At 37.7% G+C, this 26,519-nt stretch overlaps 2 protein-coding genes across 2 annotated transcripts in view; one reads left to right on the plus strand and one right to left on the minus strand.

The window, feature by feature from the left end:
- Positions 1-144: 144 nt before the first annotated feature.
- On the minus strand, positions 145-4,329 carry LOC144658246 (QRFP-like peptide receptor). The gene is made up of 4 exons (XM_078518645.1): positions 4,168-4,329; positions 3,207-3,477; positions 2,426-2,680; positions 145-1,103 (listed from the first exon to the last, which is right to left on the minus strand). Exons 1-4 carry the CDS (start codon positions 4,278-4,280, stop codon positions 711-713), a joined length of 1,032 nt encoding a protein of 343 aa, XP_078374771.1. The 5' UTR covers positions 4,281-4,329; the 3' UTR covers positions 145-710.
- A 12,496-nt stretch (positions 4,330-16,825) lies between these two features.
- LOC144658130 (uncharacterized) overlaps positions 16,826-26,519 on the plus strand; it is an 80,621-nt gene continuing 70,927 nt past the window's right edge. Inside the window, exon 1 of the mRNA XM_078518472.1 lies at positions 16,826-16,982. Within this exon, the coding sequence (XP_078374598.1) occupies positions 16,916-16,982 (67 nt within the window). The 5' untranslated portion in view covers positions 16,826-16,915. The remainder of the gene's footprint in view (positions 16,983-26,519) is intronic.

Raw genomic sequence — 26,519 nt, forward strand, 5'->3', positions numbered from 1 at the left:
ACAAAACTTTAATCGTACCATCTATTTAATAAACATTCCATAAATTATTTTTATTTATAAAAACCTTTACTGTCAATTATTATGGTAATATAATAATAGTAAGACTTGGCGTCAAGCTAGTTTTACAGCCAAGCCGCCTATAAATGAACACGACATTGTAAGAAATACCGATTGGTAAATCAAGCGGATCAGTGAGTTTCCTATTTACAAAGTGTGGCCGATGAGTTGACCTCGGAACTACCAAGAACAAATCCATCATCCATCCGGTGAAAGGATGGGTCCTGGCGTGCGTTTCTCAAAAGACTCGCAAACCTCTGGGGCACGACAGCTGGACTTGGCCGCGCTGCCGGTTAAAAACAGCAAATTGCTGACCTGTTTATTTCACTGAATTATGCAATTTATTTCAATGAATTTTGCAATTTCAATCTGACCACGCACGTGCATACCACGAACATGTTACTAAATCCATAAACAGTTTCGATCACTTTTCGAGATAAGAAGGAAGCAAATCTTTGGAATACTATTCCGAAAGATTTCAAACAAGCACAAAACGATTTCATATTGTCTACTTACAATGAAGGTTGGTTGTTCTCCAGTTCGACTTGTTTATGTAACTTCCTTCCACATCTAATGTTTATAAAACTAGACTGTATCTAACAGTTTGGACCTAATAGGCCTTTAGAGTTTCCTTGGTCCCTAGTGTCATTCAACTAAAGTATTGATGAACCTGATTGGTTTATCGACATGGTTGAGCTGGAGTACGCTACCGCAGGTGTGTGGGCCCCGTGTGGCGTGTTGTTTGGGATCCCGATTTTGTAGGGCTCGCTCGAATCACGGACCCTGTATCCAGGACCAGACTTGCAACAAAACATTCCTTTCATCTTTTCCCTGAACCGTTCGTTCAACAGAGAATACACAAACGGGTTCACAGCGGAATTAAACATGAACATCGTGTCTGCAATGGCGTATGAGGCGGGACCGAACATGAAGATGTTATAGTAGCTCAGGACGTAAACGAACAAGGCTGTTATCCAACAGACACCAAATATGGCACTGACAGTGATCACACTCAAGGTGGCTCGTTTCCTCACTCTCATAACTCCCTGCAAGTACAACAAAGCAAAGAGCAAGTTAAATGCCATTTTCAATTATAGGACAATAAATCTGTTATGAGTGTTCTTTCTTTGTGAATTCGTCGAACGTCTAGATATGGCTGTTAAAAACCTTGACTAATAACAAACATCATTTTACATTTAGTTGAGTTTGAACTAGCATTGACCATGGAATTTTGAAAGATTATGTCTTGAACATGTAAACATTAATATCGCTATATCACTAGTTCGATAAAAAACGTTTACAGTTTTATGTCAAGCTTACCACAAGTCTACGACAGTGACACGAATTGTTTTATGTTATCAAACGCCTACAACTGTCCGTCTATCCTAGACATGGGTTTTAAACTATGTCTCAAAATACTAGGATATTAAAAAATTATACAGTCGAAGCTCTCTTAACGGACACTCTCGTAAGCGGACAGCTCTACTTACGGCCGCCTTGTTTGAAACCCCGTTTTAACTCCCATACAGACTCTGTATTTTTACATTCTCGTAAGGGGACATTCCCGTAAGCGGCCGCGGACACTTTCAGAGATTACGACTTAGACTTTTTCTTTGTTTTTAAGCTCCCGTAAGCGGACACCCCAAAGAAAATCCTATTTACAAACTCTGTATCTTGTTTTTATCAATCAACTTCACATCGCCTTTTGTCACAATAATTTCACAGTAAACTCAGTGTTGATTTTGTCGTCGTCTACGTCCGGTTACATGTCGAAACACCACACTTACATGCATAAGCTCTCGTAAGCGGCTATCTATCCCCTACACCTCTAGTGGCCGCTTACGAGAACCATTCTAGTAAGTAGCCAGCTCCAGTTACGGACACTTTTTTCGCGTCCCGAGGGTGTCCGCTTACGAGAGCTTTGACTGTATAATATAATACTAATCTCACAATCGATCAAGACATTCGTAGCGTCAGACTCGAGTCAGACAGTTGTATACTATTTTAACATGAATCGTTTTGAAGAGGCCAAAGTTATGTATACAGCCTGGGAAAGACGAAAGAGAAGTGCAGCTCGGAAGAGTACCCTTTTAATATCCCAAGTCAAGGTGAAGGCACAGCTAACGCTGCTTATGCCTATTCATTTCTGTCATCTAGTAGCCAAATGTCCAGAAAAAATAATAGTGACTGCCTCTGTCAAAGGAAAGTTTTAAAAGTGATTTTCGGGTGAAAAAATTGACGTCCGCGTTGCATGAAAATTTCATAATTATTGTAACAACTGCAATAATAGCCACTAATAATATAACAACATTGGTCTTGTTACTAAGCTGCATGTATGCCTAGCAAATATTTTATTATTAACTCTTACCTTCTGTCTGTGGGCGAGTTCATTGTCGTTATTCCTTTTGAACCACAGCATATGGACGACTCTGGAATATAACCCAGTCATCACCAGTAAAGGAATAAAAGCCAACCCAACAAGCCATGCGGTCTCATTAGCTGCACCCATCCACTGTTCAGGCCACATCCATTTGCAGTCGCCAGAGGCTTTGTCGAAGCCAGTAACCAGGATGAGTGGCATGTTTAGAGACCATGCAAAGATCCAACAGCCAGGAATAATAAACTAGAATAGGAGGAAAATAAATGCTTTTAATTAATGGTAAATCGATGCCATTACCATTGCAGGAAGCTATAAAAAAAAACCGGGATAAGCAATGACATCATTCTTACTGTGACCCCACAAGTTTAAGCAATTGGGGAAAAAGAGCCTAAAAAGTTCAGGGCAACGTTGAAGCCCTGTTTTCTTTTTCAGGATCCTGCCATTACTTTTTTTCTCTTCGCCGTGTAAAAATAATTATTTATTCTGTTAACATCCGGAAGGTTTACCGTTCGGGCTTTACGTGTATGGAAGCTGTGACTCAACGGGGATCGTGAGTGGAAAATTAACCAAAGTTTTTTACTCCGCGTTTAGCTAAGACGATTAAACTTCAAACACTTCTACTTCATCCAAACTTAAACGTATTAATACTTGAAACGTGTTTAACACGTTTAAAACTAAAAATTATGGTGCTTAAATATAAAAACCTAAGATGCCTTCAAAAGCTGCCCCCCTTAACAGACATTTGAAAGACTATGTGGCAACCACTTACCTTTAGTTTTCGCTTGGTAAGTTTTCCTTTACTACCAAGAGGACACATGACTGTGTAGTATCGTTCAACGGCGATAGCAACCAGAGTGACAGATGAGGAAGCCGCCCCAACCCATGCAACGTTTCCACCGGTCAGTAATTTACATATCCCTGAACCAATAGCCCCATCTGGGTGGGTAAAGGCTTTCTTCAAAATGTGATTCGGTGCTACAAATGCCGCAAACGTGATGTCTGATATGGCTAGGTTCACTAGTAGATAATTGATGGGAGTCCTGCGAAATCAATCCAGTTCCAAGATTAATCAATAAAACTAAAAGTCTAAAACTAAAAGTCATGTCAGTCCTATCCTGATATTTATGACATAAAGAAAGCCCGTGTTCCAACGTTAACAATCTATCGTTCAATCATTTGTCTTCTACAAATGGTCCTTGAAGACTCTTTTTTTCTTCTGCAGTGCTTTTCGGTATGCACACTCTGCCACCTGACAATTTACTGGAGAGTCGCTATGCTTGTTATACTAATGAAAGAAAATAATGACTTTTAAATTGGAGCCGGACTCAAAATGTTTAATAACCATATTTTTAAAATTGCTTAAAAACGTGGCACTTTTCACAGTACATAAGCGGGCAATGAGTGTAAAACTGCTGTCTTGGAGAAAGCTGGCAATGTTTTAACAGTGCAGTATAAAACAGAAATATGAAATACGCTTTAAATTTAAGGCAAATAGTAACAAAGAGGATGGAACTTTTAAATATATTTTTTACATTAATTTGCAATTTAGGCCTGGTGCAGCATTTGAGCAATGTCAAAGGACTGGTATATGTGGCCTTGATGTACCCTATATGCCACCCAACGTAAAGTGAATGATTGAACAAGTTAAGAACGTGATTCATTTGCCAGTACTCTGAAATGTCCTAAGTAGAGTGTCTTGAAATAATATTAAAACATTAGTTTTAGCATACCTCATATCTTTATGTCTCCATATAATAAAACAAACAAGGCAGTTTCCAACAATGTCCACGATGATAAGGGTAGTGAGTATTGTTGCCACGGCAATGTCAGCTGACTCGGACATGACTGAAGCCTGTCAATGCTGGTCACTTGATGTAACTATAAGAAGACATAAACATTTTTTTTTTTTTTTTTACCAATTTAAGTTGTTATACTAATGAAAGAAAATAATGACTTTTAAATTGGAGCCGGACTCAAAATGTTTAATAACCATATTTTTAAAATTGCTTAAAAACGTGGCACTTTTCACAGTACATAAGCGGGCAATGAGTGTAAAACTGCTGTCTTGGAGAAAGCTGGCAATGTTTTAACAGTGCAGTATAAAACAGAAATATGAAATACGCTTTAAATTTAAGGCAAATAGTAACAAAGAGGATGGAACTTTTAAATATATTTTTTACATTAATTTGCAATTTAGGCCTGGTGCAGCATTTGAGCAATGTCAAAGGACTGGTATATGTGGCCTTGATGTACCCTATATGCCACCCAACGTAAAGTGAATGATTGAACAAGTTAAGAACGTGATTCATTTGCCAGTACTCTGAAATGTCCTAAGTAGAGTGTCTTGAAATAATATTAAAACATTAGTTTTAGCATACCTCATATCTTTATGTCTCCATATAATAAAACAAACAAGGCAGTTTCCAACAATGTCCACGATGATAAGGGTAGTGAGTATTGTTGCCACGGCAATGTCAGCTGACTCGGACATGACTGAAGCCTGTCAATGCTGGTCACTTGATGTAACTATAAGAAGACATAAACATTTTTTTTTTTTTTTTACCAATTTAAGACATGTTTTTATTTCATTTTTTTCTACATGCTTTTTTTTTTTTTTTTTTTTTTATAGCTCTTTTATTTATTTACACACACTTACATAAAGCTTACATTAACTTACTTAGACTTACATATGGGTACATAAATACAAATACATTTACAAAACTTACTTACATCGACGTTACTACGTAAATGTAAATGTAGCAAATGAAGAAGACATAAACATGCACCATAAAGTGTCGAACCATAAAAAACATAAAAGTTTAGGAGAAGATCTTTTATTGCATTATACCAATCTTACCAAGGGACCAAGCATTAAACTGTGTAGAAAAAAATAAGAAACGAACAGTGTTTTTTTCTCCAATGAACAAAGGAAGGGGGGGGGGGGGGGGGGCTAAAACTAGGGCGATCACCGATCTCCTCATTGGCACAAACACTTATCGAAAGTTAAATTTAGTCTGGCGAACTTATAAATAAAATAACTGATAGGGACTGTATTGTCGCATAATTGAAGGAGCAACACATCTTAAAGAGCAATGACGACTTTTCTCCAGTAAGTCGTTCGTAAAACGTCTTTTAAGATCACCAAAACAAGGATGGCAATGACTCAGAAAGATTTTAAGATGGAATCCGCCAGGACTTGGAGTATTATTTCTACAAAGTTATGAACCAAAATTATTTACATCTTATTGCAAAATTCTCTGTTACTGTTTCAGACATCTTATTAACAAAAATCATTTCTAACAACACCAAATATCGAAAACAAAAAATCCACTGGTTCCACTGAATCGCTTAAAGACGATTTTATAAAATAGCTACATATGAGATTTTACTTCTGAACTTTGAAATCCATTTTCCCAGGCTCTGATAAGAAATTGTTGTTGGTGTTATCATGAATAATTACTTGCATTTTTAGATTTTAAAAAGGGTAGAAATTAACTCAATATGATTGAAATTATTGTGGTACTCGATTTTTGTCCAACTACAATTAATAACACTCGATTTTCTTAATCTTTCTTGTCGCCATAGAACTTTTTTATTTTGCATCGACTGTAGTTGCTTCTTTGATTTTTCTCTACCTTAGTAAACTATTATTTGAAAGTTTTTTTCAATTTGTGGAACGGAAACAATGAATTTTTTTTTGATACAGCATTTTTGATAAGATAGCAATAAGCTAAACTGATATTGAAAGAGGTACTTCCTTTGGAAGACGTCATCAAATTTAAAGAGGCTTTAATGGTTGTAAATGTTAAATGCATCGTTTGAAACAAATTTTCTTTTCCAATTTTACAAGTTGGCATGTTTTTCCTTAGATTTAATGCTTTTATCAGATGAATTTTTAAGTAATGGAGTCAATAGAGATCTCCTATAGCCCTAACCTCGTCTTGGTCAATTCTCTGAACTCCTTCTTGACAGTGAACATATTTTTCTTACGTACAAGTTTGGGTTTAATAGTGAAAAGTGACATTGACAAGACTAACATGGCAAAAACTAGTCATCTCAAATCAATCCCTCCAAGTTATATTTAAACTCTTGAACCACACTACCGAGCAAACTTTTAGTTCTAAGCTAAGCGGGCCAAACGAGAACGAAAATGAAAAGAGCAGTTGAATGGGCAACAGAGCAGGCTTAAATTCGACCAGAGCACACGAGACCCGGCGACAACAGTGGTGAGGAGGACAAGGAGGCTCCGGGCCTGTCAACTCTAGCTCCTTTTTGCCTCGGGCGTAAGAATATTGTCATGTTAACGTCCCCCAAGACCTCGCCGTGGGCGATTTTAATTCCTGTCATAGATCATCAAAACCGAGCTTTACTGTCGATTGACCACACACGAAGACCATCGCTTCCTCTGCTGGGCGATTTAAACCGGCTTCTCCGCTTTGTTTTAGATTTCTATTACAAACCCTTGAGTTGATGCTCGCGTAACCAGGAACAAATTCGAAATTAGGGTTCGTTTAATTGAATAGGTAGGTCTGACTATACAATTGCGGGATTTTGCCATGATCAGCCATTTCCCGGCTTTACAATTCACTGACAAAATTAACCCAATATTTCGGAAGGTCGTGTTCAATGCGCTTTCGTCGGTAATGGTGGTCGGTAGTCGTTCCCCAAGATGCTCATGTATCTCAAAGGGGCTTTCTGTGTATTTGTTATTCTAGATTATCCAGTGCCTTTGTTCTATAATTTTATCAACTCAAGGACTCACCTTCTCTTTCTACATCGACCGCTTGCGTGTTCCTTCAGCTTTTGTTCTGAACATGATATTTTTTCCTGTTAATCGAGGACTATTTTTGGTTTTGATATTGTTTCCGAGAAAAAGTCGTCTAGTAAAATTGAGAAACACCCGTATTTACAAAGACGCACTTAAGACAATGCCGTCATATACAACTGAAGTCTCTATGGCAACAGTTTTATACTTTAACAACATTCTTATAACTCGCGTGACGAGCACAACGCCAATGTTCTGAATCGGATTGCATACTTCTCAATCCATTTCAGGTTCCGGCAGAAAATATCAAGATCACGATCACTTATCTACCTCTGTAAGACAGCATTCACGTCAAAGCCATGCAACACATAAACATATTAGTCTATAAAATCGAACCTACGATCAGATTTGGATTATATTTGTACAGTGATATGTGATGAGAGGAACGAAAATGGAAAAATTCCAAAAAAAAGGCTTACATGATATTGGGGTCAATAAACAATGTCGAATATTAGAAAGAACATTGATCACATTTTTTAAAGAGAAGTACGACATACGAAACTCTTAGAGCTCTTTTTTTTATTCTTTCGAGTCATATATCTGTGAAACCACAAATATTTTCGATGAAAAAGTCCATCTGCGTAACATTAAAACATTTACAATCTCAATTAAAGTACCAACAATCTAAATCTTTTTCTAGTTCAGTAGGGAGTTTTGAATGACATTGTATAATACACCACTAAAATATTGTTGTTGAGAATTGCAAGGTTGGGGTTTTTTGTTGGTTTGCGTTGAAATACATATGAAAACAACAAATCCTTCAGAAACAAAACCCACATGCAAGTTATATAAAAAATTACTATTTTTTAATGATCGAACGTGATGGCTGAGTCTAGAGTATTTTTAGCTTCGGAGTACTGAATTAGCCGAATTTACATCAATATAAGCCACTGTAAGACACATTTGTGATTTTATGGTGAAATAAACACTGAATATGGATCTAACTCAGTGCTGTTTTGTGAATTAGTTATTTGTAAATAAAAATATAGCAAAAAAAACAATGTTTGTAAATTAAAATAAAAACCGCATAAACTTATTGAGCCAAACAATATACTGCACCCGGGAAATTAATAAGATTAGAATAAACAATATTGGTTTCATACTTTTCTAACAAGTCGGTTGACTACATACAAGGCAAATAGAACTTAAGAACTTGACCTGAGAAAAAGCAAAAGCCTTAATGTAGAACTAATTTATATATTCTCGGTACTTACCCTCTGAGAAAGACATACGGCGAGTGAAAATAACGGTTAGCACGACAGACACCAAAGTTAATCTTGTGACAAGATAAATATAAACGTCACGAACGGATGTTCCAAGAATAGACATGAAGTTATTTGCAGCAATGCAAGAGTTTTGTATTGATAAAAAAAGCAAAGTTATAATATATAAAATAAATATGCCTTATTCTTAATCATTTTCGCGCGTATTTATCGCAAAAGTTATTTAGAAGCACAATCAATGCCATATTTTATGAAATTGAGTTTTGTCGCGATTCATAATCGAGGAAATAAATGGCCCTGGCTGAAATTTCAGCCCGGTTTGCCGGGCTGGAATTTTGTTACGATTGCAAGGCAAATTTTAGCCCTGGTCGTGGCCGCCATTTTCTTTCGTTGAAAACCATCACTGCGCATCCGTAAGCTCACTAAAATCAGCCCGGAAAAGGCTGAAATTTTAGCCCATGCTTAAAGTCGCCATGTAATAAGGCCCTTAGAGGGCAAAAAAAAATTCGCTAAGGGAAGGTACGTTTTTTTATGAGGGGGGGTGGGCCGGGGTATTTTAGAATTTTTTTGCGAAAAAATTCGTGGCCCTCCCACTTCCTAGAATGTTTTGTTGCATGACCCTCCACAAACACACACACAAAAACATGTGACCCTCCGCCCACCTACTCAGTGGTTCCTTGGGAACAAAAAAAAAAGGAAAGTGTTGCTGACCTTAACGCTTTCTGGTCGCTCTATCTGCGCACAAAGCATATTAAAGGGTTTTTAATAAGAGTCAGAGTAGGCAGCAAACCTTTTTGGAGCTCCGAATGCTCAACCTTTTAGGGGGGTTCGGGGGTATGTTCCCCCGAGAAAATTTTAAAATTTGGGCCTCTAAGAGTGCATTTCCTGCATTCTGGGGGAAGAATTAGGTTATTTCAACAGAACCATACATTGTCATTTTATACAGCTAGAATACGCAAGTACTCTTAAACGTTTTTCATATATTTGATTCTAGCCGATAGTGGTAAATCACGAACAACCCTTTTACCAGCGATGGCCAGTTTTCTGGCAGAAAATATCCCATTCCTTCACCAATGGCCGGAAAACCGGCCAAACAAAACAAACTATCTTTCTTTTGGAAAAACTGGGTACTACCTAGAAAAGCACATGCTTTGAAAACAAAATGGCGGTCTGTTTCACAAACTGAAGGGTAATGAAAGCGTTGTGAAACGAAGAAGACATTTCAGGGTCTTTTTTCAAACCATGCGTTGTCCATGTCCGTTGCCCACTATTTATGTTTTTTTCTTGTTAAATTTTTTTCAATGCCGAAACAAAGTGTAACCCTCCCCTTCCTGTGAAAAAAAAAACAGGTTTAGCCCTCCCCAATTTGTAAAAATTTTACTGATGACCCTCCCCTCTGAGGCCCCGGCCCACCCACCCCCCCCCCCCCCAATAAAAAACGTACCTTCCCTAACAATTTCAACCATTTCAAAAACAGACCAAAATACATCGCACACATTGAACATAGAACAACAAAACAGCTTCACTTAATAACCACAAAATGTGCATCGAACAAAATTAAAATATGGTGATTTATGAAAAGAAAACGTAGGTTGATGCCTAAACAACCTTGAGATGACGGAAATTTAACTGTCTTTATATGATTTAAATGACAATGCATTTCCTTACCGAAAAAGGGGACTTCCTTCTGCATTTTATGGTAATTAAGTTAATTTTGCTTGTTTTCCGAAATCAAACTTTAAGTTGACAGTTTTTCGCGGCACCCTCCCGATTTTTCGCGAATCTAACCATGGTAAGGATTAGTATGAAAGAAATCATATATCTGAACTGCGGTTGAAAGAACTAAAACGATAATACGATTTAATAGTACTGCCGTCGGTGATTTGAATTTCGCCCATTTTGTGGCAATAACCTAAAAAGGTTTTGACATTTGCAACCGCAAACTAAGCATGAATAATCCCTTACTTACTTTCGTCAATAAAATAAAAAAAAAATACTCGCCTTCTAGAACAGCTTCAATCCATTTTGCTCTGCTCCTTTTTCTTTCTTTTTTTAAAGAAGTTTTTGAGCAACCGTTTTCATTGTTGTAACTGGTAAATCTAATATCTTTTCGCGCTGGCTAAAGTTGTCATCTTGTTATGTATAGAAAACAGCATCAAGAGTCACAAGCGAATTCGCTGCAGCTGAGGTGATTGTTAAAATGAGTAATTATTGAACAACGCTGAACCTAATATCGGGAACTGTCAGTGGCGAGCAGTCAATTATTTGCCCAATGACGAGGTAAATAATTGACTGTTTTAAATTGCATATAAAACTGGATGATATTGACGTTTCAGTTCCGATTTCAATGAGCCGTTTTACGAAAACGGGTATAAAACAATAGCGCGGTGTCTATTGTGTAAGACGAATAAAACCGTCAAAGGCGAGCGAATTTATATTGTCCTCGTTCATTAATCTCTCGTCATTGTCTGTTATATCTTAAAAAATGAGCAAGTGGGACGAAGTTACTATTCGCATAATATTAATGTCATGTTCCCACTTACATGATTTAATGCGAATTAGTTTGGAAAGCAATAATTTTCAAGCGGAATCACCACCTCCACGTGCCAAGCGTAAGAAAATAAGAGGCTTACTTTTAGAGCCGCGCCACACTTTTTTAAAAACCAGCATACCAACCTCCCACATTAGTACACTACGACGTCTGATAGTGAAATTCTCTTCGAACATCATTTTCCTTTTCCTTTTCCGTGTTAACAAAAGTCATATACTGATTGAAAGGTTTTTGTCCTTTACCGCATTGAACTTGATTGGTTCCGAGCTAATTAATTCATTCAAGTGCAATAACTTTTCTACTCTTGTTCAGCGGCAACCGCAGACAAGTAAAATCTTGTTCCACTAAACTTGTAAAAGCAAAGAATAGGCTCCCGAAAGACCGCATTTTGTTAAAAAAGGGTTCCAAAACCAAATTGACATTCTGGATGGCATCCATAACATGATGAACTTAGCTAACAAGTAGTCATTAATGCCTTATCCTCCAATGTTTAGATAAAATAATAATAATCCCATTGGAAAGTTTTTTGTTAGTACATTTTTTTAAATGGCGCGCGCGCAAACGAACCAAGCCAAGCGTGCGCGTGTAATAAATTTTGCAAAAATTAGACACTTATTTTGACGTCATAACTTTAATTGCCGAACAATCGCTTTTTTGGGAAAGTGTTTTCAGCAATCGATCATGATGTAGTGCTTCTAGAAAAGGAGATATTTTTGCAGAACAGGCGTTGGCTACGATGAGTAAAAGAGTTGCTGCTGGAATTTTACTGCTTGTACTGCTCGAACTGTCTCAAACATCATATGGTATGTTATAAAATAACTCAGATACTACGCGCTCTGATTGGTCAAATTGGTCAAAAAAACCTATGTACTATTGTACCAGTTAACTCCCGTTTCCCGACATTGCCATACCGCTACGCTCGACCACACATAAGGACGTAGAATTAAAAACGTTTGTTTAATATCTTCTTCTGTTATGGGGGGGGGGGGGGGGGGGGGGGTTTTTTTTGCCGGTCTATGTTATGGTTAAAACAGAGGATTGGTCGGGATGAAAGCATTTTTGAATTATTTTAATACGCCGAGTCTCTTGAATTATACTGTTAGTTTTATGTGCTTTCAGTGCTTTCTGTCAAGTCTGCTATTCGACGAAAACGAAGAAAAAAGGAATAAATAAATTTATAACAAATTTTTAAAGCAAAGTTTTTGGAACTAACCTTTTATTCTCAAGACCTTCGTCAGTCTGTGAAGTTTGTAAACTTCCAAATTTTACTTAAGAACTTAAAAATCGTTGAACACATTTTTACCGTGACAGTTTGCCTTTTCCTGTTCTTTCTTATGCTTTTTATAGCTTAAAGAGAACTTTTAGTGTTTTTTTCGCGTCGAATCGTAGATTTTGTGTGTGGAGCTGAACCTGTGTTGAAGTTGAATTCTTTCAGTCGCTGTGATTGGTTTACTCGAAAAGCTTGTAAATCACGAGCCGTCAAGCCATAGAAAGTGCGGTCTATTGTTTGAATAAAATCTAACCTAAAAAACGTGTGTCGTTAAGTTAAAACCAAACATTGCTTGTGTGCTGAGTTTGATTTCTGTATATGTCATTCAAATGGGCTTTTTAGACGTGATCTTTAATTTTCCTTATTTTGTTATCTTTTTACCATGTCTCGTAAGGCCTGGTTCACACTAGCGACATAACGAAATGGACACTGAACGACATAAAGAAAAGTTCAGTTCTTTCCTTATGTCGTTATGCATATGTCATTATGTCCCAACTATGTAGTTATGTTATGTTGTTTACACTGGTGACATAAAACATCAACTTGAGGTGTTTTTTTTTGCGTTTGCGTGAGCTTACCGTTATGTCGTTATGTCTCTAGTGTGAACCAGCCCTAATATTAAAGATGACTTTCGAGGATTGTCTTCGATTTTTCGTGTTCTTTTTTCTTTACCCATAATTTGTTGAAAAATGCGCAAAATTAATCTAAATCAATCGTGGGTCTCGTATTTTTCCCGCTCTTATTAACCTTCTACTTATGTGTCGTGTTCAGGTCTATTTGATTAGCTACTTGCAATAAACATGTTGGGTAGATGAATACAATCGTAGACTACTAAAAATATTTTGCTCGATTTAGTTTTGTACCCATTGTTATTGCTATTAATTACTACCTTAAAACGATGATAATAACTTCACACAAACCACCAATAACGTATTATTTTACCTTCAATAGGGTTGAAAATACAACACAGCAAACAGAATATGTAGAATATGTATCTATGGCAACAGTTCTATACTTTAACAACATTCTTACAACTCGCGTGACGGGCACAACGCCAATGTTCTGAATCGGATTGCATTTCTTCTCTACCCCTTTCAGGTTCCTGCAGAAAATATCACGATTACGATCGCTTATCTACCTCTGTAAGACAGCATTCACATCAAAGCCACGCAACACTTAAATATACTAGTCTATAAAATCGAACCTATCAGATTTGGATTATATTTGTACCAGAGATATGTGATGAGAGTTGAACGAAAATGGAAAAATTCCAAAAGGCTTACATGATATTGGGGTCAACAAACAATGTCGAATATAAGGAAGAACATTGAACGCATTGGTGTAGAGAAGTACGACATACGAAACTCTTAGAGCTCTTATTTTATTCTTTAGGTTCATATATCTGTGAAACCGCAAAAACTTTCAAAGAAAAAGTCCATCTGCGTTACATTAAAACAATTACAATCTCAATTAAAGTAGCGACAACCTTTAATAGGAAGTTTTGAATTTTTTTGTGCAATACACTGTTGAGAATTGCAAGGTTGGGGTTTTTTGTTGGTTTGCGTTGAAATACATATGAAAACAACAAATCCTTCAGAAACAAAACCCACATGCAAGTTATATAAAAAATTACTATTTTTCAATGATCGAACGTGATGGCTGAGTCTAGAGTATTTTTAGCTTCGGAGTACTGAATTAGCCGAATTCACATCAATATAAGCCACTGTAAGACACATTTGTGACTTTATGGGGAAATAACTACTCAATATGGATCTAACTCAGTGCTGTTTTGTGAATTAGTTATTAGTAAATACAAATATCGCGAAGAACCAATGTTTGTAAAATAAAAACCGCATGAACTTATTGGGCCAAACAATATACTGCGCCTGGGAAATTAATAAGAGTAAAATAAACAATATTGGTTTCAGACTTTTCTAACAAGTCGGTTGACTACATACAAGGCAAATAGACCTTACAACTTGACCGGAGAAAAAGCAAAAGCCGTAATGAAAAACATTTATATATTATCGGTACTTACCGTCTGAGAAAGGCATACAGCGAGTGAAAATAAAGGTTAGCAAGACAGACACCAAAGTTAATCTTGTGACAAGATAACTATAAACGTCACGAACGGATGTTCCAAGAATAGACATGAAGTTATTTGCAGCAATGTAAGAGTTTTGTATTGATAAAAAAAAGCAAAGTTATAATATATAAAATAAATATGCCTTATTCTTAATCATTTTCGCGCGTATTTATCGCAAAAGTTATTTAGAAGCACAATCAATACCGTATCTTATGAAGTTCAGTTTTCTTGCGATTTTGGGAAATAAACTGTTAGGACCTGATTTCGTGGCGAATTTTAGCCCTGGCTAAAATATCAGTGCGGTTTGCCGGGCTGAAACTTTGTACGATTACATAGCGAGTTTCAGCCCGGGTTGAAAAAATTTTCAGCCCGGGTTGTGGCCACCATTTTTTTTTTCGTTGAAAACCATCACTGCGAATCCGTAAGCTCACTAGTGTCAGCTCGGAAAACCGCGCTGAAATTTCAGCCCGTGCTGAAAGTCGCTATGTATTCAGGCCCTTAGAAGGCAAAAAAAAATTTCGCTAACAATTTCAGCCATTTCAAAAACAGACCAAAATACTTCGAACACAAAAAACATAGAACAACAAAACAGCTTCACTTGAAAACCACAAAATTCAGGAAAGAAAACGTAGGTAGATGCGTAAACAACCTTGAGCACACAGAAATTTGACTGTCTTTATATGATTTAAATGACAATTCATTTCCTTGGCGAAAAAGGGAACTTCCTTCTGGATTTTATGGCAATTAAGTTAAATTTGCTTGTTTTCCGAAATCAAATTTTAAGTTGACAGTTTTTCGCGGCACCCTCCTGATTTTTCGCGAATCTAACCATGGTAAGGATTAGTATGAAAGAAATCATATATCTGAACTGCGGTTGAAAGAACTAAAAATGTAACACCATAAATAATACTGCCCTCGGTGATTTACATTTTGCCCATTAAGTGGCAAAAACCAAAAAAGGTTTTGACATTCGCAGCCGCAAATTAGGCATGCGTAATCCTTTACTTATTTTCGTAGATAAAATAAAAATTAAAATAAATACTTGCCTCCGAGAATGATTTCAATCCATTTTCCTCCGCTGCTGTTTTTTCCTTTTTTTAAAGACGTTTTAGAGCAACGGTCTTCATTGTTGAAACTACATGGTAAATCTAATACTTCTTCGCGGTAGCCAAAGTTGTCATCGCAATACGCACGAAAGACAGCATGAAAAGTCACAAGCGAATCCACTGCAGCTGAGGTGATTGAAAAAATAAGTAATCATTGAACGACGCTAAACCTAATATCGGGATCTGTCAGTAGCGAGCAGTCACTTATTTGCCCAACGACGAGGTAAATAATAGGCAATTTCCAAATTACCCTTTGCCTCTGTCTCAAAACGAGTCTACGTGCGAAACCATTCATATGAAAATGAGTTTCACCTACAGGTCCATTTTCATGCAAATCAAACTCATTTTCATTTGAATGGTTTTGCACGTAGGCTCGTTTTGAAACAGAGGCAGAGGGTAATTTGGTAATGGCCTATTGACTGGTTTAATTGCATATAAAACTGGATGATATTGACGTTTCAGTTCCGATTTAAATGAGCCGTTGTATGAAAACGGGTATAAAACAATGGCGCGGTGTTTATTGTGTAAGACGAATAAAATCGTCAAAAGCGTCAAAAGCAAGCGAAATTAAATTGTCCTCGTTCATCTCTCGTCATGTCTGTTATATCCTAAAAAATAAGCAAGTGGGAGGAAAGCGAAGTTCCTATTCGCATAATGTCATGTTCCCACTTACATAATTTAATGTCAATTTAGTTTTGGAACGTTTCTTCTGGACAAAATGTGGTCTGTCGGGAGCCTATCCTTTGTTTTTACAAGTTTATATTAGTGGAACAAGATTTTACCTGTCTGCGGTTGCCGCTGAACAAGAATAGAAAAACTGTTGCACTTGAATGAAAATTAGCTCGGAACCAATCAAGTTCAATGCGGTAAAGGACAAAAACTCTCGATTAACACATGACTTTTGTATACAGAGAATAAGAAAAGAAAAATGATTTTCGAAGAGAATTGCACTACGAGACGTCGTAGTATACGTATAGTAGTGTGGGAGGTGGGAATGCTGGTTTAAAAGCGTGACGCTGCTCTAAAGTAATTAAGCCTTTTATTTACCTACGCTTGGCACGTGGAAGTGGTGACTGCAAATTATTGCTTTTCAAACTAATTCGCATTCTGGATGGCATCCACAACTTGATGAACCTAGCTAATAAGTAGTCATGGATGCCTTATCCTCCAATGTTTAGATAAAATAATAATCCCATTGGAAATTTTTTTGTTAGTACATTTTTTTAAATGGCGCGCGTGCAAACGAACCAAGCCAAGCGTGCGCGTGTAATAAATTTTGCAAAAATTAGACACTTATTTTGACGTCATAACTTTAATTGCCGAACAATCGCTTTTTTGGGAAAGTGTTTTCAGCAATTGATCATGATGTAGTGCTTCTAGGAAATGAGATATTTTTGCAGAACAGGCGTTGGCTACGATGAGTAAAAGAGTTGCTGCTGGAATTTTACTGCTTGTACTGCTCGAACTGTCTCAAACATCATATGGTATGTTATAAAATAACTCAGATACTACGCGCTCTGATTGGTCAAATTGGTCAAAAAACCTATGTACCGCTATTGTACCGGTTAACTCCCGTTTCCCGACATTGCCATACCGCTAAGCTCGACCACACACAAGGACGTAGAATTAAAAACGTTTGTTTAATATCTTCTTCTGGTCTATGTAATGGTTAAAACAGAGGATTGGTCGGGATGAAAGCATTTTTGAATTATTTTTTAAATACGCCGAGTCTCTTGAATTAAATATATATACTGTTAGTTTTATGTGCTTTCAGTGCTTTCTGTCAAGTCTGCTATTCGACGAAAACGAAGAAAAAAGGAATAAATAAATTCATAACAAATTTTTAAAGCAGAGTTTTTGGAACTAACTTTTTATTCTCAACACCTTCGCCAGTCTGTGAACTTCCAAATATTACTTAAGAACTTAAAAATCGTTCAACACACTTTTACAGTGACAGTTTGCCTTTTTCCTGTTCTTTCTTATGCTTTTTATAGCTAATAAAAGAGAACTTTTAGTGTTTTTGTCGCGTCGAATCGTAGATTTTGTGTGTGGAGCTGAACCTGTGTTTAATTTTTTCAGTTGCTGTTATTGGTTTACTCGAAAAGCTTGTAAATCACGAGCCGTCAAGCCATAAAGTGCGGTCTATTGTTTGAATAAAATCTAACCTAAAAAAAAACGTGTGTCGTTAAGTTAAAACCAAACATTGCTTGTGTGCTGAGTTTGATTTCTGTATATGTCATTTAAATGGGCTTTTTAGACGTGACCTTTAATTTTCTTTATTTTGTTATATATCTCGTAAGGCCTGGTTTTCACTAGCGACATAACGAAATTGACATAACGACATAAAGAAAAGTTCAGTTCTTTCCTTATGTCGTTATGCTTATGTCATTATGTTCCAACTATGTAGTTATGTTATATTATGTTGTTCACACTGGTGACATAAAACATCAACTTGAGGTGTGTTTTTTTTTTTGCGTTTGCGTGAGCTTACCGTTATGTCGTTATGTCTCTAGTGTGAACCAGCCCTAATATTAAGATGACTTTCGAGGATTGTCTTCGATTTTTCGTGTTCTTTTTTCTTTACCCATAATTTGTTGAAAAATGCGCATAATTAATCTAAATCAATTGTGGGTCTGGTATTTCTCCCGCTCTTATTTACCTTCCACTTGTCGTGTTAAGTTCTATTTGATTCGCTACTTGCAATAAACATGTTGGGTAGATGAATACAATCGTAGACTACTTAAAATATTTTGCTTAATTTAGTTTAGACACTCATTGTTATTGCTTTTTATTACTACTTTAAACGATGATATTAGCTTGATACAAACCACCAATTGCAATAACGTATTATTTTACCCACAATAGGGTCGGAAATACGACACAGCAAACAGAATGTTGGACTAGGGATGAAAACGACTGTATCCTCTACTGACAACTATGCCGGATGTAAGGGAAAAGATTGCAAAGAAGTTCCCGCCTTTGGGCGATTTGTGGTTGATGGTCGTATCAAGACCTGTTTCCGTTCACTTACTGAACACAGTCCGTGGTTGATGATACATCTAAACGATTATTACCCTATCTCTCTGGTTCGTATTACTACGTCTGCCATATCGTTGAAAAATGTCAAGGTGTTCGTGGGTAAGTACTAATATCTAATAAATTTACCATCTTTATTATTTATTGCACACTTGATGATTTCGACATTGCTGATGCTAGCAGTATGCAGGACGCGTGTTTTTGCTTGTCACTTATTTGATTTTGTCATTTAGATTAATATAAGTAGCTTCTTCGCAAACCTGGAATTTAAAGAGACAAAATTTTCATAAGGAGCATTTGGCAAAACAGCCGTGACACAATCTCTTTAAGGTGGCTGGCGATTTTTTCCAGCATATTACAGCACTTGTACGTCGATGGGTCAGTTTTATCACCCTATATCAGTTGATGCTTCAATAATGGTATGAAACAAATGGCCAATCATTGGCATAGTTAACATGTTGTAACAACTTTCGAGACTTTGCAGGTTACCATAGCAATAAATAATAATAATAACAGCAACAGCATAACCTGTCAAAAAATTCTTAATTTAAGCTTTTAGTGTTAAAACTCAAAAGAACGAGCTAGATGACCCACAGTTTCTGTTGACAAATTGTGACAGGCATGTTAAGATAAATGTTTTGCAAGTTAATAGAATATTTCTGAGTCATTTCAGGGACAATTTAAATTTTGTAGAAACAGGTACTAGCCACTTTTAACCAATACATATTTTTTTTGTTCAGGCGATAACAATAAAACAACCCATGCGAGTGGAAACAATTTGCCGTTATGTGCTTATTACGAAGGGATGATACAGAGAAATCGCCTGGTGAGCTTCGGATGTGACCAACTTTATACGTACGGGAATGTCGTCAAACTCGTGACTGAATCATCCATACTGAATCTGTGTGAGGTTGAAGTTTACGCCGACCCATACGGTAAGATCAGAATGAACTTCAATAGAAAATTCGGCGTCACATTTTGTAAATAAGGGAAGTCTCGCGCTAAGTGGCCATACTTCCGGAGCTTATCTCAGTTTCGATAGCATTAAGCGGCTAAGGATATTTCTACCCTTATTATTATTATTATTATTATTATTATTATTATTATTATTATTATTATTATTATTATTATTATTATTATTATTATTATTATTATTATTATTATTATTATTATTATTATTATTATTATAGTCCAGCGCGGCTATCCATTCAGTCCATTAGGCCACCGCGCTTCCCACACGCCTCTCCTTGTAATTCCCTTTCAAACGGATCGTTGTGTACATGCTAGTTGCAAAAACAGTTATCTAATACTTCTAGAACTGAGCAATGAATTAAAACAGTTCATTCGAGGCTACTGTTGAGACTATTATAGTAAATCATAAAAAATGCCTTTGCCCATGCTTCAACTGCAAGTTTCCCTCCCACTCCCCTCCGGTCAAAGTTGTTTCGGTTCATGCCTTACACTAAAGTTGCTAAAGACTTGTAACTAACATCTACGAAACTGCTTATGCTCATTGCATGAACAAGGATCGAATATATGGCCATTTTATAACAGGAGCTATCTCGTTGCACATGTATCATATTATGTCCCAGCAGAACCCCCTTAAGAGAGCCCCCATGCGATACTTGTAACATGCCTCACTAATAAACCTTTTCATCTAGTGGCGCATATCTCCTCATCTTGCTTGGACTTGTTACCTTCTCGAATATAGACTCTGTGACACTAAAATTTAAATTTCTGAAAATCAATGAAGTATGAATTTTCGGGTGGTGAGGTGGCGTCTTGATTGGCGCATCTATATTGGTCTCCGAATCGAACTGGGTAGGAGTCCTTGCCGTAGTCATAGTGTTGTTAGGCAAGACTCTTAACACACACACAGTGCCTCTTCCCACCAAGGGGTATAGATAGGTATCGGCAATATATTTGGGCACATTGACAGCATAATAATGATAATGCATTCCTAAAGCGCATTTTGGATAAGCATAAAAAAAATATGTTCAAATGCGCTGTACACATACTGTATTTTTTCACACACATGCAAAGGCCAGACCACAACACCGGGAGCTTCTTGCCCTACTCTTTGAGAATAGTGTGTCTTCTTTAACGTCCCCTGCTATGAGACTGAGGATACAGGAGACAGGACTAATGGTTTATCGTTCTTTTCCGAGAACACTGGAATGTCCAACCATGTGCAGATGTAATTTGAAAAGTAGCACATTTTCTTAATTTCTTTTAAAACACTAAGTGTTGGTTCGGCCTGGGGTCCAAACTCCCGACCTCCCGCGTAGCAGTCCCGCGCTATACTAACTGAGCTAAGCAGGAAGCAGTAAACGCTGGTGAGTAACCTGTAATAGACAAATTCGGCTAACGTGTTTACATCGTTGTTGCCACCCAATTCAGACCATGTGATGATTCCTTTGGGAGGTTACAATTGTGCAATTTATCACACGTAACTGAGCGCATGGAAGTATGAACGAACAAAACAATTGTAACCTCCCAAAGGAATCATCACATGATCTGAATTGGGTGGCAACAACGATGTAAACACGTTAGCCGAATTGGTCTATGGACTAGCATCCCATCCAGGGGGAATAGCATTACTCCTAGCCCCTTAATGTCACTGAAATTGGAGTTAAGCGCCGACAACTAGACGCCAGTTGGGCTTGCGTGAAGTCTAATTGCATTTCAACAGAACACTTATTTTTTCATACAGTAAACATCGCTTTGAAGCAGTTCTCCGAGCCTAAGTCCAGGCACAGCTACCTAGCTAATGACGGGGATCTTGGAACATCTTTCAAGGGGTCATACTGGTATCTGGAGTTGGGAGCTAAAGTCCGCGTATCTGTCGTTTTCATCTTACACGAACGTTCGACAAACCTTGAAGGTTTTGACATTGAAGTTGGTGAGTTTTTTTCTTTTAAACGGTTAAATTAATGTCGAAAAAAGTATTTTACCCTTTTCTTTAACTTTTAGGGCCTCTTTACATGAGAGTTTTCGTCCCGGGATGAATTCATCTCGGTGTCTGGTCTTTTTCTTGTTGCTGTTACATTATGATACATGATTTCGTCCCGGGATGAGTTCATCCCGGAACGATTTCATCCCGGGATAAAACACCGGGATGAAATGTCATCCCGGGAAGAAACGTGACGAAAACCCCATGTAAACAGTCCTTCCCGGGATGAAATGTAATGTTATGTAAGCACCGTGAGAGATGAACTCAATTTGGGCGGGACGACTTATCCCGGAATGAACACGCTCATGTAAAATGAATTTTTTTTCATCCCGGGGACGAAACTCATCTCGGCTCTCATGTAAAGAGGCCCTTAGATGTTTTTAGTTTTGGGTCGTTGCTTTTCGGTTACACTCTATAAAAGAGTGTATTTAGGATAATATTAATCTGTGAAAACTGCAGACGGCACACTAACCCTAACCAAAAACTACCCCGTACATTAACTAAGTCTAGCCTTAAACTAACCCTCAAGCTATTCCTATCTCTAAAAACAAATATTTAAGCTAACCGTTTAGCTAAAAACTAAACACCGACGTTCTACAGTGCCAATTTTACTTATGAACAGTGGAAAACTGAAAAGTATTTTTACAAATTTGTTTAACTTTGTAGGGAAAGATAACAAGAAAGATCTTTGCACAACTATTCCTAAATATTCCAGCCAACAAGACCAAGGGAATTACTTTGAGTGCAAGCGGGCTGTTGTAGGGAGTTTTCTAAATATAACCTTGAAACGAGGGACCCCGCGCCAGATTTCGCTGTACGAGGTGGAGGTGTTTCAGACAAAAACGAGTAAGTATGCGCTTCCTTATCTACGCCGACGTTGGTCAACTTCTTTTCTGGTATTATAAAGACCGATTGACTGACTGACTGACTGACTGACTGACTGACTGACTGACTGACTGACTGACTGACTGACTGACTGACTGACTGACTGAATGACCGTGACTGACTGACTGACTGACGGTGACTGACTGGCTGACTGACTGCCTGCCTTAGTGACTGACTGATTAACTGACTGACTGACTGACTGACTGACTGACTGACTTTTTTTTTTCCCCGCCGCCGCCCCCCCCCCCCCGACCGACTGACTGACTGACTGACTGACTGACTGACTGACTGACTGACTGACTGACTGACGTGACTGACTTAGTGACTTACTGACTTACTCCGACTGACTGATTGATTGAAAAATGGACGTATGGACTACCTTACCTACTAACTGATCTGACTAACTGCCTGACCGACCGTCTCTCTCTCTCTCTCCCCCCCCCCCCCGACCAACCCACTGACTGACTGCAGCTAGTGCAGCTAGCCAACTGCATGACAGACTGACTTACCAACCCACTGACTGTACGACCAACAGACGGACTGACCGACCGACCGACCGACCTATAAAACGATTAGCTGAGCGGGTTTTATTGAAGGCTCCTATTCTACTTCTAGTTAACCTTGCTGCTAAGCGTCCCACAGATTCCAGCGCGAATCAAGGAGCTGCTCACAAAGGAAATGATCAGAAAATAAGTGAGTATAAACTTCAACAATAACACCATCAACAAATTAAGAACTTGAAAAAATACCAAAGGGGAAATAGACTTCAGCACAGATGCCAAAAACGTTGTATATTATAAAAATGTTAATTATGGAGTAACTGTTCAGTACCAAGGTTATAATTAAAGATCTCTTCAAGATACCGATTAGATTTCATGAAAGATGAGTCGAATGTTTATCCTGTGCATTTTTCTCCGAACTTATCATTATAGTTGCTTTGTAGTTTAGTTGTCACAATTTCCTAACTTCGCGGAGGAAATGTTTTATTTGTCAGTCGCGACGACCAGGCGCTTTGCGAATCAGTTGTTTACACCGTGGATTAGTTAAAAATAGTAAACTTGTCGATTGCCTTTTTTTCTAAATAGTTGTTTCCTTTTGAGTAAAAATGATTTCAACTCGGTTTAATGCATGTTTCCCGATAAACGTTACGCACGACAGAAAATTCACGAAGACGTGCAATTGTCAGCCGAGTACCAGACATTTTGGAATGTGTGTGTCTAGAAGAACGCGAAAAAGTGGTAACTTATTATTAGTTAACTTGTTTAACGTGTGAAAGACTTGTACCAGTACAATTTTGCGTTCTTAATCGTTTTAAACTTCGTTGCCTTCGTGCGTTTTCAACTGTTCAGGAAAAAGGGAGGACAATCGGTAACCCTTAGTAATTTCGTTTCGTCTTTAATTCCATTGTTCAATGTTGTCAGTTTCTCTTGCGTTTGTGTGCTTTAATATCTTTTAGTTTGACGTTATCAAAAACTGGATCACTGTAATCGTAATAATTAAATCCATTTGACCTTTTCGATACGGCTCGAGTCATACAGTTGGTAAAGTACAGAGTAAATTTGTAACGTTTATCAAGACTTGTAACGTTTATCAAGACTACAGTACCGCCTAAATCATGTGCACATCAGACAAGTCTCGTTTTGCTACGGGATCGCAAGTGCTGACGCATTAGTATTGAGTGACGCTTTCATCGCCCACAGCGAAAAGTATTCCCTTGAAAATTGCATTATTTGAGCTCCCCAGCCTTTTCGTTGACGCGCGTATCGGCTATCATATTTGTGGTCAATGGTATATGAGCTCATATACCATTGCCTGTTAACCAATCAAAACGCAGGAATTGCAATATACCATTGCTAGTTTTTAATAATGAGCGATATTCTTCAGGCCAGGTCGAGCAACGAGCAGTAAAATGTGTATAGTCTAATGATTCCAGTGAGGCCTTAGGCTACTGTGTGATGATATTTTAATATCGAGCTTTCTTTTCCGAGCTCGGAATTAAAATATCATCACACAGAAGCTTAAGGCCTCACTGGAATTATTGAACTATAAGCAAGATGCTACTGAAGGACAACTTCAAACGTGTAATAAAATGTGTGTAAACAAAAGCCCTGGAAGGCTCGAGAAGTCGCGAAATGTGAGGATATTCTTTTTTTTTCGGAAATGGCCAATTCCGAAGTGGTTTGAACACGCTATTATTTGATATTTCTTCCAGGCGAAACTGTTTCAATATCTGGAGTCAGCTGGATAGAATGGTGGTCCGTAGACTTGAAAGCGATATGTAAAGTCCATCTGGTACGCGTGGTTGCAAGTGAGAAGTACAAACCAGCTAACCTCAAAGTGAATGTTAAAGTGAATGTAGGTAAGATGATTGGGAAGTAAAGAACTGGGTTCCTTAAACTTCGCTGTCCTCTCGGTCAGAGTGTATCCACCTTGGGCCACGCGCAGTGACCTAGTGGTTACCGACGTTACCGCGCTGGGCTCCAAATGGCTTGAGTACAAACCCGGCCGAAGTCATTGCGCTGTGCTCTTGGGCCAGACACTTTACTCTCAAAGATAGTGCCTTTTTCCACCCCGGTGTATAACTCTGCGTGTAACTGACTTAGCTGTATAACTTTGGAGTGTAACTTTGCGAGAGGGGAGCTGCGTCTCATTCAAGAAGTAGAAATACAGGACTCTTTGCCTCCCTTTTTTTGTCATCGATAACTGTAGAATTGATATTTCCTTTAAGAAAACAGATGTCACCTGATAAATCTTAATGAGACGTTTAACGACATTAATTTTGTTTTTACTAGTCTTTTTTAATGCTGTGTTGAATTGATTGCTGTAATACGCATTTAAAAAAAGCCTGTGCATGTACAGCCGTCCCGCTCCTGTTAAAAAAATTCGGGGGGGGGGCGTTTTTTGTTTGGGGGCTTTTATGGTTTTGCGGGGACGGCTGTACACAGGCTAATTTAAAAACTCTACCAATTGATTTTTTCGCAATAGAAACAAATCAATGATTATTTATTATGTTATGTCATTGATTCACTTCATTGCTTGCGAACCATGCCAATTGGTTCACTCAACGCCTTCTGTCTGACCACACGAGCTTGCGCAAGCATGAAGCATAAAGCATGCTTTATCGAAAACTTATGTCTTTTTTGGAGGGCTTGCATCTACCGCTTTTATTTGATTATTGTTGACAGATGCCGGGTTTAACAAAGGCAAAAAAGTCGCCAGTCTGGATAATCCAACTAAAGAACCAGTCCAAACAATAACACTTCCTGAAGACACCAAAGCAAGATATGTCACAATTGAACTGAAGGACCGAGGCACTTGGGCAGAACTTAAATTTCGTGAAGTAGAAATCTACAACGGTCCGTTTCTAGGTAACATTCTTTTCTAGCATGAGGCACGAAATATTTAGATACATTCCTCGCACTATTTGTATTATTTACTTTCTGTTATTATGCTCAAAGGACATGTAAAGCTTGGTGTGGCTTTAACATAATTTTACAGAAAACTGAGTCTGAATTGACCTAGCCGCACATCCACTACTGAATTGCCAAGCAAGGTGGCTTACTCTACAAGCCTGCTGGTTTCCTGTAGATCTCCTCGCCCTACCTATACCGCTAAATTTTTATAAGTATTAATTTTGAGGTAGCTTATAAATGATGATGATGATGATGATGATGATGATGATGATGATGATGATGATGATGACGGTGATACGATTTACGTGAAGGAAGGAAGAACCACTTATAGGATGGTGAAAATATCTTATTTTTGTTTGTTTGTGTCTTTTCATTTAGATGTGAATGAATGTGATAATCCCGGAGTCAAGTGCCCTCGTGACTTCAGATGCCAGAATGGCCCTAACTCATATACTTGTGAGTGTGACGGTGGCTTCAAACTGACTGGACCAAACCAAATGCACAGGTAAACTTCCAAATGCACTGCTTTTTCCTTATAACGATATAACTGTGATGAAATAAAACTGTGATGGAGGGGGAATATGTAGTAATGAATCTTGTATTTGATTTTAGTGACAATCATAATTGTTTTGTAAGTCATTTATCTTTTAAAATAACCATCGCATCTTTTTTCCTAAAACAATTAATAGACTGTATGGGGTTTGTAGTTTAATCACTAGCTTGGGTTTTTGTTT

The sequence above is a fragment of the Oculina patagonica genome, chromosome 6 (assembly GCF_052425735.1).
Source record: "Oculina patagonica isolate OP01 chromosome 6, crgOcupat, whole genome shotgun sequence".
Classification (NCBI taxonomy): domain Eukaryota; kingdom Metazoa; phylum Cnidaria; class Anthozoa; order Scleractinia; family Oculinidae; genus Oculina; species Oculina patagonica.

Bases quoted from the DNA above. Each gene is read 5' to 3' on its own strand.
- LOC144658246 (XM_078518645.1), bottom strand. From the start codon at position 4,280: ATGTCCGAGTCAGCTGACATTGCCGTGGCAACAATACTCACTACCCTT. The intron at 3,478-4,167 runs GTATGCTAAAAC...TTGATTTCGCAG, and splicing joins TGGAGACATAAAGATATGAG to GACTCCCATCAATTATCTAC. The intron at 2,681-3,206 runs GTAAGTGGTTGC...CTCCTATTCTAG, and splicing joins TTACCAAGCGAAAACTAAAG to TTTATTATTCCTGGCTGTTG.